Here is an 18,587-nt window from a genome sequence, read left to right as displayed (position 1 = left end):
CATGGTCATAATCTAAGTTCATGCCAAGTAGTATTTTACAACCCCTAGTAGAAACCTGTATTTGTAGTGGTTTAAAAGCATTTTTTACCCTGTGGAACTGTCAATATAAGGCTAATGGGTCTGCCTTTTTAGTTCAGGCTGGCAGTAAAAGTCTTCTACCTGCTTCCTTGTGTATAACGCTCTTTATTATTTATATAATTCATTGCTTCATTTAATTTATTCTATTGAGTGCTTGTCCTGATGTATTTTTAATACATAAAAGCATTTCCAGCATAGCTGCTTCTCTGACTAGTGGTAGCTAGCAACAAACAGCGTGGCCAACCCCATTAAGGATACCTATTTAGTTATCAAAGGCCTGAGCCAAAATAACATTATGTTAGTGGGAAAATGACTTCCATGAGCTTTGACAGCTTAGTGAGAAGGTCTAATAAAGCCAGTGTTAGCTGAGAATGCTGGCAAAAGCAGTGTAGGAAACCTGACTGGCTTTCATCAATACAAGAACAGTTACACAGTTACAGGTGTCTGATCAGATGTGAAATTTGGCTAGGCTATAATTCATGGAAAGCATCAGACTACACCAGACTCTTTCTTCTAAGGACGCTAACTATGCAGAGAGATGCCAGGAGATCAGATCCTGGAGGGACAATTATTGTACAGGAAGGAAAGTGTATTTGTAAAAGGAGATGTAATGATGTGACCAGAAGACATCAGAAACAGCATATGGTGCTTTTTCCCATGGAACATAGGTGAAATTCAGAAAATACAGAGGGAAAAAAATTTGCCCATTTCAACCACTGATACTGCCATCTGAGCCTCATTGTTCAGAGATGCCAATGAATTCTGTCTCTGAACCTGCTGTAAAAGTGTCTAGGTACCTTCAGGAGACAGTGTAGCCAGTCATGTGTTCCCCTGCTGTGGGGTGGAAGGAGTTAGGAAATTGTTCACTACCTATATGCGTTGGAATTCAGGACATCCCTCTGGCTGTCCTGGACTGCCAAGACCCCTGCCAGGGGGCTCAGAGAGCCTGACACAGAGCCCAAGACACTTGTGGTTTTGATTATGACCTGTGGAGGAAATTACCAACCTTATATGAAGATCTGCAAGCCACAACAGTTTAAGGAGAATGAAAGTGAATTTATCACGGGGTGAAAAATAGATTTTTTTGGGGTTTTTAGCATGGAGGTTCAGGGGACAAGATGGAGGAATCTGGGCATGTTCAGCCTTTCTCCTTCTTCTTCTTAACCTCCATCTTCTGCTGTGATGTTGGCACTTGTAGATTGGTTTAGAATAGAAGCTCACTGTCTAACATAGGTGATAGGTATTGGAAAGTAATTGTCAATATTGTACACGTAGTTTTTAGTATAAAAAGATACCACCCTGAGGGCAGGCAGAGTGCCTGCCCTCGGGGTCAGGAGAAAAAATTTTGTAGGTAAGATACAATAAACAACCTTGAGACCGAGAACTAAAGAGCTCTGACTCCTTCTTCGAGAGCCGGGCTGGGAAAAGAGACTTTCTAACGTATCTCGGGGTCACTCTGACCAGCTAGAGATCCCAAGAATATGTATAATTTTTCTGTGTTGCTTTTTACTTAAGGGAAGATCAAAGGTGTTTGCTTTGTGTATTTCCTGAAGTATGTGCATTGATTCATGACCATGACTGCACAGAAAGCTAAGACATGAATTTATAGCTACTATATGTTAACTGCATGGCAGTTGCCAGCTCACAGTTCAGGGAAGAATTTGCCACACAGATATCTCATGGTGAAAGCAGGCATTGGCAGCTACTCCAGGGCCAGTTTGGAAGGTCCCTGGAATGTGTGAAAGATAAACTTCCAGCATCATAAGTTTGGCTCTGAGCTTACATGTCATGGGCCAGAGTGTGTGCTTGTTGTCACAGTGAGCAGGGATGGTAGGGATTGCTTTGCTTCTAGGCTTTGCTTTTGGTTGTCAAACCCATCTGGCCTGTAGCTGGCAGGACATGTTACATTCATTTAACCACACTTTTCTGCATTTTGCCTTTCCCAGGAGCAATTGAGCGGTGCTCATACATCAAGTACCACTACTCCTCAGCCACCATCCCCAAGAACCTTACGTACAACATCACCAAGACAATCCGCCAGGATGAGTGGCACGCCTTGCGTAAGTGTTGCTGCCTTTCCTCACCTTCTCCTCATGTGCAGGCGGGAGGTGCTCCCTGGTAAATGAGAGCAGAGGCTTTGAGTGACAGCCCACTCAGAGCCCTCATCTCACATCCAGTTTGTCTTTGTAGCAGACGTATCGATTTGTTCTTAGGACCTACATCTCTGTTTCTGCTGCTGACTGGAAATTCTGCTGAGGCATGAGAATGCGGCAGTGGGGAAAAGGCATTTGTATGCAGAGATTAATACTGAGTTAAATACAAAAATGAATAACAAAATCAATGCCCTATTTTTTAATTCAGTGGAATGCTCTGTACGTGAGCACATTCTCATGCCATTGCTGCTGAGTTTCCTGCTTCCAGGAGAATTCATTGCTGGCTTTTATTGTAGAATATGTCACACTGCCAGCAGCTCCTGTGTGAGTGTGGCATCACTCTCTTTTGAAGATCTTGAAAGAGAATTGCTGCACCCTTTAAGGCACTAGAAAGGAGCTTAGCCCTCAGTGATAATTGTAGCCAGTGGTCACCAACTTGTAACGCTTGCTGAAGTGACAAGATCTGACAGGGATGGAATTGCCTTGGGATGTCCTTAAATCTTGGCTGACCTTAAATCTTGTCTCTTTCTCATCTTGGAGATGGAAAAGGGTTCTCACTGATAAAATGCATGAGGTAGAATTTCACAAGAAAGGATACCACTGTGACTGTTCTTGTTACTACATAGTCTTGGGGGCTGATGAATGTCCTGAGCAGCTCTGTTTTGGTGGAAGCAGTTAAATCTCCTTGAAGGTGGCAGTGGTTGAGGCAATACTGGTTCTGGTTGAGAACCTTGAAAGGTGATACTGAGCTTCTACTCTGTCAGTTGAGAACTGTGCCAGACCTCTGGTGTTCCCATGGCTTTCAGTATGTTTTACTCCTCCCTTGTGTGGCTCTTGCTTTGAGAGGGTCATTTTAAGCTCAGAGGAGGAGAAGGTGCAATGCTATAATTTTTTTTCCTGCATGGGTGAGATTCACTGATGCTTGTAGGCCTTCCTGGTACACTCTGGTGAGACTTAAGAACATTCTAGAGGGTCTTGCTAAATGCCTGTGTTTTTTTTTTTTTTTTTTTTTTTTAAATGTGTCTATGTGGATAAATACCTATTTTTATTTTGAAATGGCAAAAAAAAAAAAAAAAGGAGTAATTGAACCTTTGCCTCTATGCAGATTGGAAGAGGCTGGTCTTGCAAAATACTGTGTTGTGCTAATTTGTCCCTGAAATCAGAAGATCAGAAGGTTCAGTTCACTTCAGGTTTTTTCCTACCACCTGTCTTCTCTGCTGGTGTTAGTTTCACATTGATATAAAATGTAACAGTGGTCATCTATGGGCAAAAAAAGAGTGCCCATGACCCATGACATCATCTGTTGGGGCCCATAGGGCAGTAGGAAGGGGCTTTGGTTTATGCTTTGTGTATGTGTGGTTTTGCCACTGTTATGAGTAACAATGACTTTTCTGCAACCATCTGCTGGGAATCTCATTGTTCAAAAATTATTTTCTAAAATTAATCTTTATCTCCGCAGTGGATCAAATAAAGGGTTGTACACCTGGTCATCTTAGGCTGTGTGCATCCTTCGGTAGGACCAGCAAGTTCCTGAGCGTTGAGTGTTGGTAGGGCATTTGTCAGTCTCCAAAGGTGCAATCTAGACACTGCTCACATATTTATGTATCTGGTATGGTCTGAAGCACTCTCAGGGTGAGGCTGCTTGTCTCTTTCCTGTAGAGGGAACATTGAGTGTACCTCATATTTCTGAACCAAATTTTCTTGCCAGTTTCAGGCAAGAGAAGTTTCAGAGTCAGAGAAGTGTGGAGAGATGCAGATAGAACTGATGTCTGCATCTACCTATCTGAAGGCAGAGGAGTAGAGAGATACTTTGTTGAAGCGCTCTTGTCCTGAGCAGTTGGTGCAACAGAGTGCTTTGATATACGGGGTAATCCCACTGGTGGTTCTGGAGATCACTGCATTTAAGAATGAACTGAATCTATATGACTATATATGAACTGAATATATATGACTTTTAAAACAGGAAAAAGTAACCTGTTTTAAAAGAAAAGGCCAATACCAATCTCCCAAATTGTGGTTTGGTTGAGGGGATTTTTCTCCCTTTGCGTTGCAGTAGACCGAGTAGGATAAGTCTCTACAGAAAGTCCCTGTGATTTTACCCCCTGCTGTAGCAGCTGATCCTGCTCTATGAATCTGGACTACTTTCATCCAGGACACAGCTACTTTATCTCAACACTGGTCAGTCTGATATTTCCAAGTCAACCTGGCCATTATTTTCCTCTGAGTATTTTCCTGTTCATATCAGTGAGTGTTGTGACAAACAGCAAAAAAAGCAGGGCCCAGGCCTGGCTATCTTTTCCTTGTCATGGGTTGTTTTTCAGATCTGTAACATGAGATAGGGAGTAAAAAAAGTATTTTCTGAAGAAACATGAGGGCAAAATGGCATCTTGGAGAACTTCAGAGGAACTGGAAAGGTGAAAGAATATTTGGACACCCTAGTAAACAAAATTGCTTCTTCCAGGCTGAAGCCACTGTTACCATTTGCTGTATTTGTGTTTGAGTCATATATTTTCCTCTTGTGTATGGACAGCCAACTGTGGTGCCTGTGAAAGAAATCCATTGTTTTGCATGTTCAGTGGGCTGGGGATCAGAGGAGAGAGGGCTCCCACCATGGACTGCAAATTGCTTTTTTTGGACTAGTGGGCAGAACTGATGCTCCAGCAGTTTCTCTTGAATTGCAGGAGTGGGTAAAGGGACAATTAATTTGAGCCTGAGGACCCCTTGGTGCCATTCAGCACACAAAGCAGATACTCCTCCTCTACTCTAGCTGTGCTGTTAGCTGTGCTGGAAGAACCTGAGAGAACAGTTGGTCCTAGAGGAATGGTTGGAGCTGACTTCACCATTTTTGATTTTATCTTTTTTTCATTCTGTTTGACATTTTCAAGATGGAACCTTTGCTCCAAATTGATTGCCTATGGCAGTATGAGCTGCTGAAATAGGACTTGTCTTTGCTGCAATCACTTCCTCTCAACTATCTCTGGTTAAACGGATAGAGGGAAAGACGATTGTAGTATTGTCAGCTCTTGCCTGTCAGGAGATAAAAGTTGATCTAATTAGACAAAACAAGTCTCTATATGAGCTGAGAGGGGAAGAAAGAAGCAGAGGAAAGCTGTGTCCGACAACTCTGAGCATGAGTAACTGTCTTTATGGAAGACGCTAAATTAGTGATATGACTGAGTCACTAGTAGGCATTTATCTTGTCACACTTTGACCCTGGTCTTGAGCACAAAACCTGATCCATAGTTGTGTTTTCTGAAAAACAAGACCAGTATCATTGATGGTCTTCGAAATTGAGGTGTATTATTGCAGAAAGCCAAGAAAATGTGAGCAGGTCTATATTTATTCACAAATTGTTCCATAGGTTTTATGCTCTTCCTGTGGGTTCCCTTTCATTATGCTACATATGTGTTCACAAAACATGGGAATGTGCTTATGGCAGGGGTTTGAGCTGTAGAATGTGGTGCAGGCATTGGGAAGGGTGAGAAGGGTTTTCAGGTGTCTTAATTTGGAAAGACAGGTGTCTGCTAAGGAAGGCAGGAGCCGCCCCTGAAATGGAAAAATGTAAACCCCCTCCCTCCAAATTGTTATAAATTTGAAATTAAGGGGCTTGCAGGCAAAAATATGGGAGCAGGAATAACAGTTCTTTATTAGGGAAGAAAATAAAAAGATAAAATAATGCAGTAGACCAAAACAACCCTGACAGGGTCAGAATACAACCTGACACCCTGTGGGTTAGGGTGTTGGTAGCAGTCCAATTGGAATTGTGGCTGGAGTCCTCCTGGATTTTCAGGTGTGGTTCTGTTGGAGCAGTGATCCTGTAGAAGGGCGGAATCTTCCTCTGAAGATCCCGTGGAAGAAGCAGCTGTTCCACTGGGAATTCCAGTGGAGAAGCCATGTTGGTATTCCAGAATCTCCAGATTATATCCAGTTAGGAATGCTTGGCTCTTCCCTCTGGGCGGAGCATCTCCCAATGGGATGCCATAGTTCTTATCCGTCATGCAGTGACATTCAATGGCCTGTTATCAGCAGATGTCCCCCTGGAGGAAGGATTGGTTGTGGAAGAGATAAGGAAAACTGCCCACTTAACAGAAGACAACTGCCATACAGATGGCAAATAGAATACAATTTGCTTGGCAATCCAGGACATCAGGTGACAGAATAAGCATTTCAACTGGATTCTTGTGCATTAAGGAAGCTGACAATAAAAGGGAAGCTATGTTGATGGTATTCTTCTTTTTCTTGCCCCCAAATCTTCAGGAAACCATTATCTGGTATATTATGGCAAAGCAGTTGAAGGGCTGTGTTTGTAATGAAAATGGCAGTACCTCCAAAGCAATGAGGGGACGTAATATATTCAGTTTAGCATCTTCCAGGAGCCCACAAAGCTGTTCTTTAAAGGCACTGAGGGATAAGGCACTTAAAGTCCAGGGAGTGTTCAGTCTGTGTTACTCTTTGGAGAACAACAAACACGTGTTGTGTTGATGCTGTGTGGTGTGCTTGTTTTTTTTCTGCCACCAGAAGGACTGTAGTAAGGTCATTTTGCGCTCATCCCTGTTTGGCTTTGTGTGGGTATGTTTGTTTTGTTCTATTTTTTTTTTTAGTAGGCTGTAGGCAACCCAAGCTCTATATTCATCTTAGGCTGCACTCTGAGAATTAACTGTTTCATGTAAAAGAGCCATCTTCTCTCCAAGGCAGATGTAGAAACTACTGTGGCTTTAAAGTGCTGCAAATTAGCAAATTGCTGATGTGTGTTCTTGAAGAGTGATATTTGTTTTTCTCCTAGAGAACAAGTGCAATAACTCCCTCTTCCCTTTTTTCCTGGCTTGGTAGCTGAAAATGGGACAATTGCTGCATGGCTCCCAGAGCCTTTGGCAGAGCTCCCGGTGGCTTGTGTTATAGTGCATGAAAGTCTCTACATCAGAAGAGAGATAAAAAAATTCTTCATTGTCTCCAAAAGCTCTTGTTTTGCTGATTCACAGAGCCTATTGTGTGAGGTAGATAGTTGGGTCTAGAAGCCTTTTATTTTTCCTTCCTCCCTATATGTCACAAACCTGATTTTCTACTTTGGATGTAACAGTGCCACAAAAGAGGGAATTTGTCTGTCTCTTCTTCTCCAGCTTGCCATTGCCTCTTCAGCCTGTCTTCCACAGCAGCTGTGTTTTGTGTCCAGGAATGTGAAGAGTGCTGCATCTGGGCAGAAAGTGGCTGGAATTGCTATGGAAACTGATTTTTTCCAGCACAGCTTAGAAATTGTGTCACCAGACTGCTTTAGAGTGAACCAGATCATAAATAGGTAGCTGATGCTTCCTAAGTGTTCAGAATTTCCTGGGCTTTTTGAAAATACTTCTTGCCTGGCACTGTGGGATCTCCTTTACCTGTCTCCTACTCCCACGTTTCTACTGCAGGATCACAGAACCTGGGCTCTGAATCTAAAGTATCAGTGAGGAGAGCTGCACTGTCAGAACAACAATCGTAATGCTTTGTATTGGAATGATAACATTCATCTGCATTCTGGAACTGCAGCACTCCTGTGTTTGTGGTGGTCTAAAATCCATTTGCATAAAAATGAATTCTCAAGTCAAAAGTAATAGCCTGGCACATTCTGTGAAGAGCAAGTATTGGAGGAAATGAATAATTTCTACTGGGTGTACAGAGTAGTAATATTTTAATTCATGCAGCATCTACGCTGAAAGTTGAGTGGATTTTATTGGCCTTAATGCTCTGAATTTTGCAGGAGCCTACAAAGCACCCAAATACTTCCTTCTAACCAGTAAAACTACTGGGAAAATATCCAGCAACAATTAACACTCAGGAAAATGTCTGGACTTCAAATATGTGCAATGTCCAGACTTGTAATTTCTACAGACTTCCCAAGCCTTCTCATTCCATGGAACATGAAGTTGAAATTTGCAGGGAAGCTCAGTTGACAGCTTGACAATGCCTTGGTAACCAACAGCAGGCTTATGGACTTGGACCCATCTGCTATTATAAGCAACAATAAATATTTAATTGTTGCATTTTTAATAAGGGCTGAACCCATAAAATTTTTGCTTCTGTTTTTTTAATGGGTGCTACTGAAAACAGTGTTTGAAGTAAATAGGAGCAAAAGTGGGATGTTGCCTTTCTTTTGCTCTCTCCTGTATGTGTCTCTCCAAGGAAATCCTGTTTCATTTTTAATTAGCTACCTGGGCCCCCAGATGGAAGTACAGCCTGAAGTATGGCCCTGTCCTGCTGGTCAGTGCCATTTGGTATGATGTCACTCCTTAGTTCATTGGTTTTCACAACAGACGGGGCAGCCATCCCAGAGGTTAGTCAGGCAGCAGGTGCTCACATGCCTGGAGGTCTCGTGTTGTTGGATCTTCATTGCATTCATTGTTCCCTCAGCTAATGACCAGGTGGTAGTGACAGACCTTCTCATTTCACTCTCTCTCTCTGCTGTAGGGTTTTCTTCATATCCTGCTATTTCAAGCTAAGATTTTTTTTTTTTTTTTTGGCATTGAAGTCTAAGACCTATTTTGAAATCTGTAAGGGATTTTACTGCCTTCTGCTAGATTTCATCTCAGGATCTGCTAATATGCCTGTGACCTTAATACCTATACTGATGAATAACTTTCCCAACTGCATACTATTTTTTGTTTGCTTCTTAGAGGCAGAAGAGCAGGGGTGGAGTAAGGGAGGAGGTCACTAGACCCTTCAGTCCTGAATAGCAAATATAGACAAGATTTGGGAAGGGAGAAAATGAGGAAAAGGAAAGGGGTAAAACTGTTCTGGAGAGTTAGAAGAGATAAGATGAGGGATTGCTAAGCATTGCAGTTGGGAAAATGGTTGGAGTGGTGGATTGGAACAATTTTGGAGAGAAGATGCAAAAATGGTCAAACTCTGTTGTTTGAGCTGGAGTGAAGTGGGGAGCAAACAGGAAAGTACAGGATCCCCTCCAAAGCCCTGTTCAAAGTGCACAAGTCAGAGATCTTACTGTACATTTACTGCTAGTGCAGCTGTGAAACACTGGCAGAGGGGAGGCCTCATCCTGCTCCCTCAGCCAGCAGGTTCTTGCCCAGCTCATACAATGGGGCTCACAGGTGAATCAGGATAGTCTTATTCTGCTGATGACCGTCTTGCCACTCTTCTGAATCACTAAGAAACCACACACTAGAATTTCTGGGTTTGCGGTTTGTTGTTTGCTTAAAGTTCACTTGAAATCAAATGAGCATTTTAAAGGTTGCAAATACGAGCAAATACAAGCATGTAAAGTTAGGAGATGACCCAGTTTGGGCTGCATACTTGGCCTTAATTTATCTCCTCTAAGCACACTCATTATTGAGTCTTTAATAGCTGTAATCACATACTCTTGCCTTGTTCCATACAATTGGGATATTCTGTTTTCATTCGATGATGCCTTTGTTTGGTTTATTTTTCATTGCTGAATTTATGGTTTGAATTGCAGATTACACAACTCCTGATCCTATGATGGATTTAACCACTTCATGGATTTTGTCAAGTTTCTAGTCATTGAATTGAAGAAGGGAGTGTGAATATAAATATATTAATATCAAATAACCATTCGTGGTTGGCTCTAATTTTCATTTTAGGCCTAACAATCAAAGATAACTTGTTTGGGTTTTTTGAGTGTCCAGTTGGATATAACGAAAGCTTGAGTTTTACATATTTCCAGAGCACAGCTCCCATTGGCTTTCAGAGTAACTATAAAAGCTCTACACTATAATCAAACTTCAAATGGCCACCCAACTCACACTGGGTTGGTGTAAATGAGGAAAACACAGCTAGGGACCATGTCTTAAGAAATTTCTTGGACTGACTTATCACCAAGAAGTTTTAGAATAAGTGAAGAGCAAAGTGCTTGTGTGAGAGGGAGAAGGAGGTGTGGCCGCCTGACTGATCTCTGTTCTGATTGCTTTTTGCTGAAGAGTTTCTTGTTTTCTCACCTTTTACACTGACCCTTTCAAAGGGTCCCATTCCTGTATTTCCTACCTTTGGCATCCTTGGCTTGGTAACCTTCATGTTGATAAGTTTCGAGTTTTTTAGTTTTGTTTTGTGTGTTATATTTTTGAGTGCAGACACTTGCATTCAGTGTGGCTTAGGTGATGTTTTGCATTGTCTTACACTGTCATACAAGAAAAAAGACATTTTTATCTTTGTTGAAGAGAGTCTTAAGGTATTTACAGACTTGTTGTGAGTGCAGGAAAATTGAGAGCAAAGCCCCTCCATTCTCACTAGTGAGTTTTTGCAAAGAAGTATTAGACACTTTTTGCCTGTTGCAGTGTGGAGATGTTGACAGGTAAAACATACCATTGCTAATAATTTCTAGTTATTCATCCAGTCAAAATATAGCTTTATTAATATGCATACAGAGCTCTCTGTTTCCCTTCTCTCCCTCTTGAGAGACACAGAGGGGGAGAGATGGGTGTTCTTCTGTCTCTTGGCTAATCAAGAATGATGTCTTGTACATTCTTAGGGTGAGGGAACAGGAAAGAACAAACAGGAGGCTCTAATGGGTCTCATCCATCTGACTTCTATAATTTTTGATTTATATACCAATTTAATGCCTGGTTTATGATGATTTATGTCCCAGTTTGTTTATACCCCAGTCTGATGCCCCACCCCACAATGTTAGTGAGATGAAATCCCAGCAGTTAAATATTTCAAGGTGATTATATGCCACATACAGAGTTACTAATGAAGAGTTAAGTGCTTCCTTACTTCAGTGCAAGAAGAGAGACATAAGTGGAACATTTTGGAAATGAGTTTAGTGTGATTTGTTGACAAAGCCATGCACCATCCACAAGGAAACATCATAGCAGCCAGGATGAGAGAGAGGGCAAGAGACTTCGAATCAAACAACCTGGCCTTGACCTCACAGAAGTTGCAGGCTGAAATATGAAGGTGGGTTTTGTATGTCAATAGCAACTAGGCAGTGGTTGCCATTTTAATTACTGTTTTGCAGTGATGCTCTTTGGACATGGAATTACAGAATAAACCCAAACTTCATGTACAGTCAGGACATCTTCCTGCTTTGAAAAAACATCAAATGTGTCAATATTAATTTGCAGAAACCATAATGCAGATTTACTTCCTCAGATTGTTAATTCTAACTGGGTCATTGTGATTTTGGCCCTGTTGTCAGAGCCAAATGCAGTTCTGGTCCATGAAGACCAGATGAAGCTGAAGGATTTACCTAGGGGCCCATCCCAAGACTCCTTAATTGGCTGGGTGAATCACAGTTTAGCTGTTCAGTTATTCCCTACCCACCTCAAGGAACTGATTGCACAGTTGGTGGGGGAATAAGAAATCAGGAATATAAATCAACTGCAGGTGTCTCCTGTGGGAATTCAGTGTTCAGTCTGGCAAATCTCATCTGGCTGTTCTGGATGTAGGTTATTCTTAATGGAGCTTGAGCCTGCATGTCCCTCTGCATCACTGGAATTATGGCAGCTAATTTGAGTCTGTCTGCCACTGGTATATGCAATTGATCAATATCTCTTTCATAAATACAAACTCTCCCTCATCTCTGCTTTCATCAGCTTTGTCTTTTCTGGCTTGCCCTTTGCATCCTTGTGTACTTTGTGGTTTCCCCCCCCCCACCAAACTTGATTGTCACCTAGATATTCTCAGAAGGAAATCAATGGAAGAATATCAGTTGCTCACCTAAGAGGGGCTTCTTTGCCATACATAACTAAGGTTATAAATAATTCATTAGGGTCCCCATCTTTTCTTTCCTCCCATAAGATTGGGTTTATTAAAATTTTATGGGAAAGGACATGGAGGTAGCTGAATTACTGGCTTAATCTGATACAATCTTCAGCAATGCATTAGTTCAGTACCAGCTGCTCTTTACTCATCATCACAGGCACACACTAAATCAGTCTTCCTTGTAGAATTCATTTTGCAGCATGTTATAATCATGTATTTGAGCATGATGTAATGTCATTCCTTATAACTTGCTCTCATGCCTGATGGTGTTGCCAAGGGAAGAAAAGTGTTAAACTGCCAATGCAAGGCTTTAATTTTTCTTCTTCCACTGAGGAATTCAGTAGAGGCATGAATCCATATAGAGAAAGATCCTAATCAGAAGGGAGCTATAGGCTGGGGACCAAGAGTTTGGTTTGGCTTATATTCATACTGAAATAATAATTCTACTGAAACAAGAACAGATATTCTAAGATGAAAATGGTGTGCAGTCAGCATCTGAGTACTCAAGAGATATCAGGAAAAGAAAATGACTTTTTGGCATTTCAATGAAAATGGGCAGATCCCACAATTAAACTTTTCTGTTAATGCTGCTGCTGATGGTGTATCATGCACCTTCTATCCTAGTACCTTGAAACACTCAGGAAATGGTTTTCACTCAGGTATATATTGGATTTAAACTGGGTGCCAAAATAAGAATACAACCTAAGTGCACCCATTTCACAGAAGGAGTTAGACAAGTGAATTGACTTGGTAAATGTCATGTGGAAAGTGAGTGGGAGAGCCAGAAACAGAACTCAGGTCTTTGGACTCCCACTGCTGTAAGTGCTAGACAATGCTGTGTCCTGGAGTGCCAGGGATTATGCAGCCTATCTCCTAGAAAAGCCTTGCAAAACCAAATATCAAGAATGTTTTTCCTAAAGATACAAAAAAAAAAAAAAAAAAAAAAAAAAAAATTGAATGAAAGCGCACTGGCCAAAACCAGAATCCAAATGGATGTAAATGTTTTTGCCTAGAAAAATAGAAAAACCACTTCAAAAGTTGCTAGCAGATTAGATATAGCAAAGTGGGGGTTCCTCAGAACCTGTTAAAACTCAGGTCCACGAGGGTGAGGAACAAAGATTCAAGGTTGCCCCTTACAGTATGTGTAGGGTCTGGGAATTTTCTGCCTTGTATATGTTGCTCTCTACACCAGTGTTCTTGCTAATTTTATGACAACTGATACAACACAAATAACTTACTGGTACTTGGTTTTACCTGCAAGTAATCTTAACCATAATTTAATTTGAAAAATAATCAAATTAGTGTATTTTGAGAGATAATGATTATCAGTCCTATTACAGAGTCATAAAATCTGAAAGTAATGCACACTGAAAGGATAACTGTAGGCATGTGTTGCAAAAATGGCCTTTCTGATATGGCCTGGGCAGAACCTGTTATGGGTGACAAATCCTCTTTGGCCAATTCAGATTGGCCACAGCCAGCTCTGCTCCTCTTCCCAAAATGGCATGGGTCAGGAAATGATTAATTGACAAGGATAGTCCTGACCATGATTACTGGCTGTGAACCATTTGGTGCCAGAGAGTGCATTAGAGTTACATGTGATTTATTTCACATAAACCTAGGCTGAACTGGTCTTTGGCTTGTTTCAGGATTGTCTTCATCCTTCTTGCAACCCAGTGTACCAGGATCTATGTGTTGATTAGTTCTGCTGTTTTTTCATTGATGTTTGGGTCTTTACATTAAAACAGGATTTTCATCCTGTAGATAAGCCTTGGCTCTGACAACCATTTGCTGGGGCACCATTCCTCTGTACTGACTTTAGCTGATGAAGTAGTAAAGTCCATGGTGTCATCCCTTCCACAGAGGACTAGATATTTCATGTGGAAGTAATTGAGAATGAAAGGCTTTTGTAAGGAGAAACCAGGCAGAGAAATGCAAGAAAAACCCCCTTGATATAGCAATAGGATTAGTATTTCAGACTGTCTGTCCAGTTTTCCAGGAGGAATCAGTAGTGCTCTGAAAAGCTGAATTGACAGCTCTGCTAGGTGAAGCTTTTTGACAAGACAAAGGGTTGCACAGGCAGGAGCACTTTGAAAATCTGTGTGATGCATGGATGGATTAGATCATTTCATGTATCTCTTTGGCTGCTAGTTCATAGGATTTCCTGATGAACAGTTCTGGCATTGGCTTTCAATGGGAACAAATCTTCTATGCAAGTAAGAGCAGAGTTCCAGAGGTAAATGAATTCCCACTTTTTGGCAGTCAGATGACAAGTGCAGGATAAGAATATTTGTGGTTTTTTATCACAACTGGGGAAGCTTCAGTATTTTACAAGCCAGAGAAGAGAGGCCATTTGTCACTGGCTTCTTGGATTCATGATGAGTGTTTTGCCGTCCTTTCCTCATATAGCAGGTGATTTGATCTGTTACTGTACCAAAGTAGTGCTTAGAGAAGGTACAGTAAATATTGTTGTAGGGCTAAGACCTGGTAGGAAGGTCTAGGAGGCTCCTAAACCTGCTGCTGCAGTCTTCAGAAGATGCTTTATCTAAGAGAGGGACCATGGAGAGCCAATGCCCAGGCAGTGATGGCCTGTAGGAATTGCACACCTGTCTATGAAGTTGGCAAGAAGGAACATCAGTCAGGGAGGACATGGATAGGATGGTCATGCGGCCCCAAGTTACCTGCAGAGGGCTCTGGTCCACACAATAATGTCATTTTGGTGGGATTGAGGGGAGCTAGTTTGGGACAGAAAGCCATCTGCTTCGACAGCTGACTTCATTTTGATGTTGATAGAAAGGGAAAAACATCTGGTGGTGGCTGTTTAGTGGTATGGTTGGCAGTTGGAAGGTATTGCTGCTTTCCTGTCTTTTATTCCTGTGCTGTAGGCATGAGTAGAGAAAACATTCTCTGGTGTGGGAGCAGGAATCTTACTGCCTTGGGGAGTGGTGAGTGCAGAGAGGAACTCTTTGTGTGCCTGGGAGGCCCTGTGTGTTTTTCGGTTTGTTTTTCCAAGAGCTGAGAATGCAGTTGGATGAGCTTTTAGTGGTGCCTTTAAGAATATGAACAAGGGAGCTAAGGTGATGTGTGTAAACACCTGGGGAGAAGCTAAAAGAGAAAACAGACCATAATGGAAAAGCTGCTGGGCAAAATAAAAGTGTGATGCCTAGATGCTCTTCTGTGTATAGAGAAAACTTTTCTCCTCTGCTTATTATTCAGTGATGTGGATGCATTAGATTTCTGTGAAAATCAAACAAATTCCTGACATTGCTGGCAGTGCTGAGACAATAACCAGAAGCTGTTGTCTCTGTCACTTTCCTTTTGCAGCGAAGTCTGATGGTGAATGAGACTGGCATGAGTTTCCCATTGCTCACTCATTACTTTTTGAAATTTACTTCGGTTTTTCTTTGTGTGTGTCAAGCTCTTGGCACAACTCTGATAAGCAATGGAAAGATGGAACCTTTCCACAGATCAGTAGAGATCAATCTCTTAATTTCGACTGAATGACAATACAAAACCAGCTATTAAAAGTGTGTTTTTACTTTTTTTTGACACCTGCTAGCTGATAGCTAGTAGGCAGCTCCCAAAACCAAAGTACCAAAGCTCACAGAAGAGAGCTCTTGGCTGCACTTTATTTATACTGACCCCATCAGGGGTGTGGGGTCTGTTAGTACAGACCTGAGGATTACACAACAGGTAAATGTGGAAAATTCAAACTGTTTCGCTTGGGCTAGGTGTGTTATTTTTTTATTGACTGATCTGTGACACTGGCTGCAATGCCACAGAGCTTTGGGCACGTATATATCTGAGGCCACAGCATCCAGAGCAGAGCTGCAGGTGATGTGAAGACGGGGTATACTTGGTGTTAGTCAACATCCATGGGGTTCACTGGTAGCAGATCACATGTAGCTGTCTAGTAATACATCACATCTGGTTCCCTGACTTACAAAGAAGGCTGAGAAGTGGGATGATTAGTTCATTTAGGTGTCATTAGAATGTTCTATCAACCATGTGGGATGTTGCCACAGCAGTGCATTTACCCCAATGAATATGGTTTGAGGGCAGTGTGAGCTGGCCGTGAGATTCACTGCACTTGTTTCCCGACTGAGTGCTGCGTAATGAAAATCTTGCCCACTGTTGCATTCAAGTATCAAAACAAGATCTTGGTGGAGTATTTTTAAAATGTCAGTACACAGAAAGGTGAAGAAATTAATTGTTTTGGTAGTTGTTCTGACTACTTAGAGCACCAAATTACAAAAACTTTATTGTAGACACTGCTGTATATATCTATCTTATACCCACCTGAATGTGGATGTGCAACAAATGGCACAGGATAGTAAATAGTGTGAAGTATTGCTGTTAGCAAATATCAATAGCTCACAGTTGAAGCCTTGTGGGCTTTTTTTATGAAGGAGCAGAAAACGGATATTTCAGTTGTCCTGAATTCACTGTGTTTTTGTTCCTCTTCCTACAATGCTGGCCTCATCAGTAAAAGTAAGTGTGATGTTTGTGGACATGGCTGCTCTGTTGGGCCTCTGGTGTGAATGAACAGGCAGAAGGAACAGAACATTGCCTCTTGCGATGAGTTTTCTCTTCATTTGGGGGTGTGTGTGAGGAAAGGCTGAAATTATGTACTGCTTATGAAAGCAAACAACCTGAGAGCACCAGTAAACCCAGGTGTACTGCAGGCAATTACTGGGCACGTTTCCCAATTACAGCCATGCCACTGGGCCTAAATCGCCAGTACAACAGTACAAACTGTTGCTCTAGGAAGAGCTGATGCCTTGTTGGTGCAATGCTCTCACTTGACTTTAGACAGTTCTGCTGCTGTGTCTCAAGCCTTCTGCAGTATTGCCCTGCCATTCCCAAAATGCACCACTGTGGCAGCTGGAGCCATGCAGTTTGGCTCCCAGGGCTGTCCTCAGGTCACAATGTGTCTTGCTTCAGTGCCATGCTTTGCTGGAGGAGTTCAACATTGGTAAGTAAGGTATGAGTTCTACCCATGGCCCTGTTTTTCAGGTTCTCAGCTTTGGCCAGCTACTGGTTTTGTGGCAGAGAGTCTGTGTGATGCATTTATATGCTTCTTATCTTAGAGCTGTGTAGAAGCACTTTGGCCCCTAATGCAAATGTGTTGTAATTGGGCCTGATAGAGATGGTCCCAAGAACTTGTTGCACCAGTAGATTTTACTGGAAAGCAAGAGCTTTGTGGAGGAGATCTTGTTCAGTTTTGAGGAGGGAGAAATGGAGTTAGCATAGTCAGTGATTTTGGCTTTCTGTGAGCTGAAAGCCCAAGCAGTGGGCTGAAAGTGCAGCTGCAGTGGTGTGGAGGGGCCTTGGACCCCTCTCAAGCCCCTTGGATGAGAAGGCTGAAATTTGAGGGCTGGCTGCATCCCTGTACTCTCCTTTTCCCTGATGGTGCCTCTGTGTGGGTCATTTTGAGGCTTTTAGCAAACCAAACCCCTGTGTGAGGGAGATGTACTGCTGCTGAGAGGAGAACAGAAGAGCTGCAGAAAGGGGAGGTTGGAAAGCTTCTGGAGCAACATCACGTGGAAACTGAAAGAGGTGGATATTTGTCACTGCAGCATGAAGTGAGACAAAATCCCAGCACCTCAGGCAAACAATAACAAGACCTGAGCTGACAGAACTGCTCTCCTGTGAAGCCTTATCCATCGTGGCTGTCCTGCTCTGCTAAAGCTGCTCTGAGGCTGCTCAGAGATGATTGCCTTTCCTTCCTCTTTAGGGAAATTACAAGGGGTGGGCTGTGGAAAAGGTGCCAGCAAGCATAGAGGGGAAGAGAAAATAGAGAAAATTTGATGTTGAATGTATTCATCACCATCTATTTTAGGGTCAGTTACCATCTTATTTCTGTGTTAAATGAGGTACTATTTTTAGATTGCCAAATCCATACATGGAAATTATTCTCAAGTGTTCCAGCTTTCATCCTGTATTAAAAAAACCCAGTCTTATCTTGATGGTGCATTTACTGCATTAATTCTATGTGATTTCTTTTATCCTTTTTTTTTCCTCCTGCTCAAAATAAATTATCCCTGCTTGCTCCCATACCTTGGCTAACATTACTGGAAATGCAGCAAGAGAGCTATTTAATGCTCTCACTTGTTGCTATAGTGTTTTGTTGGAGTTATGGGGGAAGCACTGGTGGGTTAAGAAGTGGCTTAGCCGGCAGCCCACCCACTTCCTTGTGATTTTTCTTCAAAGAAGAGTCTGACAGAGGAAAGTTGTTCTGTTGCAGATTTGCTGAGTTCAAAGCAAGTGCCCTACAGATACAACTTTGTGATTAATCCTCAGAACAGGCACATAAAGCTTATGCTATGCCACTGCTACTAATGTTAATGGGAGTCAGGCAGCTTACTCACAGTGCACTGCTTTAAAGAGTAATAATTTACCCAGAAAAGTCCTGAGGCAAGCGAAGTGATAGTCATTTATTAATCCTTTTGTAAATCCTTTTGTCTGTGGCAGTGGCATTGCTTTCCATCCATTTCTAAGTCATTACGTTTTGGTGAGCCCTGGGCCCTGAAGTGGAAGAGAGCAGGATGCTATTTTTCCCATGTCCTTGAGCTCTTCAGCACCAAGAGCTAGTGCATGTACTAGAATTCCAGGCTATATTTACAAAGAAGAGACCAAAACCTCACA

General features: G+C 42.1%; 1 protein-coding gene across 1 annotated transcript in view; it reads left to right on the top strand.

The window, feature by feature from the left end:
* TMEM178B (transmembrane protein 178B) overlaps positions 1 to 18,587 on the top strand; it is a 213,430-nt gene that overhangs the window by 55,225 nt on the left and 139,618 nt on the right. Inside the window, exon 2 of the mRNA XM_059845939.1 lies at positions 2,025 to 2,138. Coding sequence (XP_059701922.1) covers positions 2,025 to 2,138 — 114 coding nt within the window. The remainder of the gene's footprint in view (positions 1 to 2,024; positions 2,139 to 18,587) is intronic.

This window comes from Haemorhous mexicanus, chromosome 5 (genome assembly GCF_027477595.1).
Source record: "Haemorhous mexicanus isolate bHaeMex1 chromosome 5, bHaeMex1.pri, whole genome shotgun sequence".
In the NCBI taxonomy this organism is placed as follows: Eukaryota; Metazoa; Chordata; class Aves; order Passeriformes; family Fringillidae; genus Haemorhous; species Haemorhous mexicanus.
The sequence above is the reverse complement of the archived record's forward strand: the minus strand, read 5'-3'. Positions and strand labels throughout refer to the sequence as shown.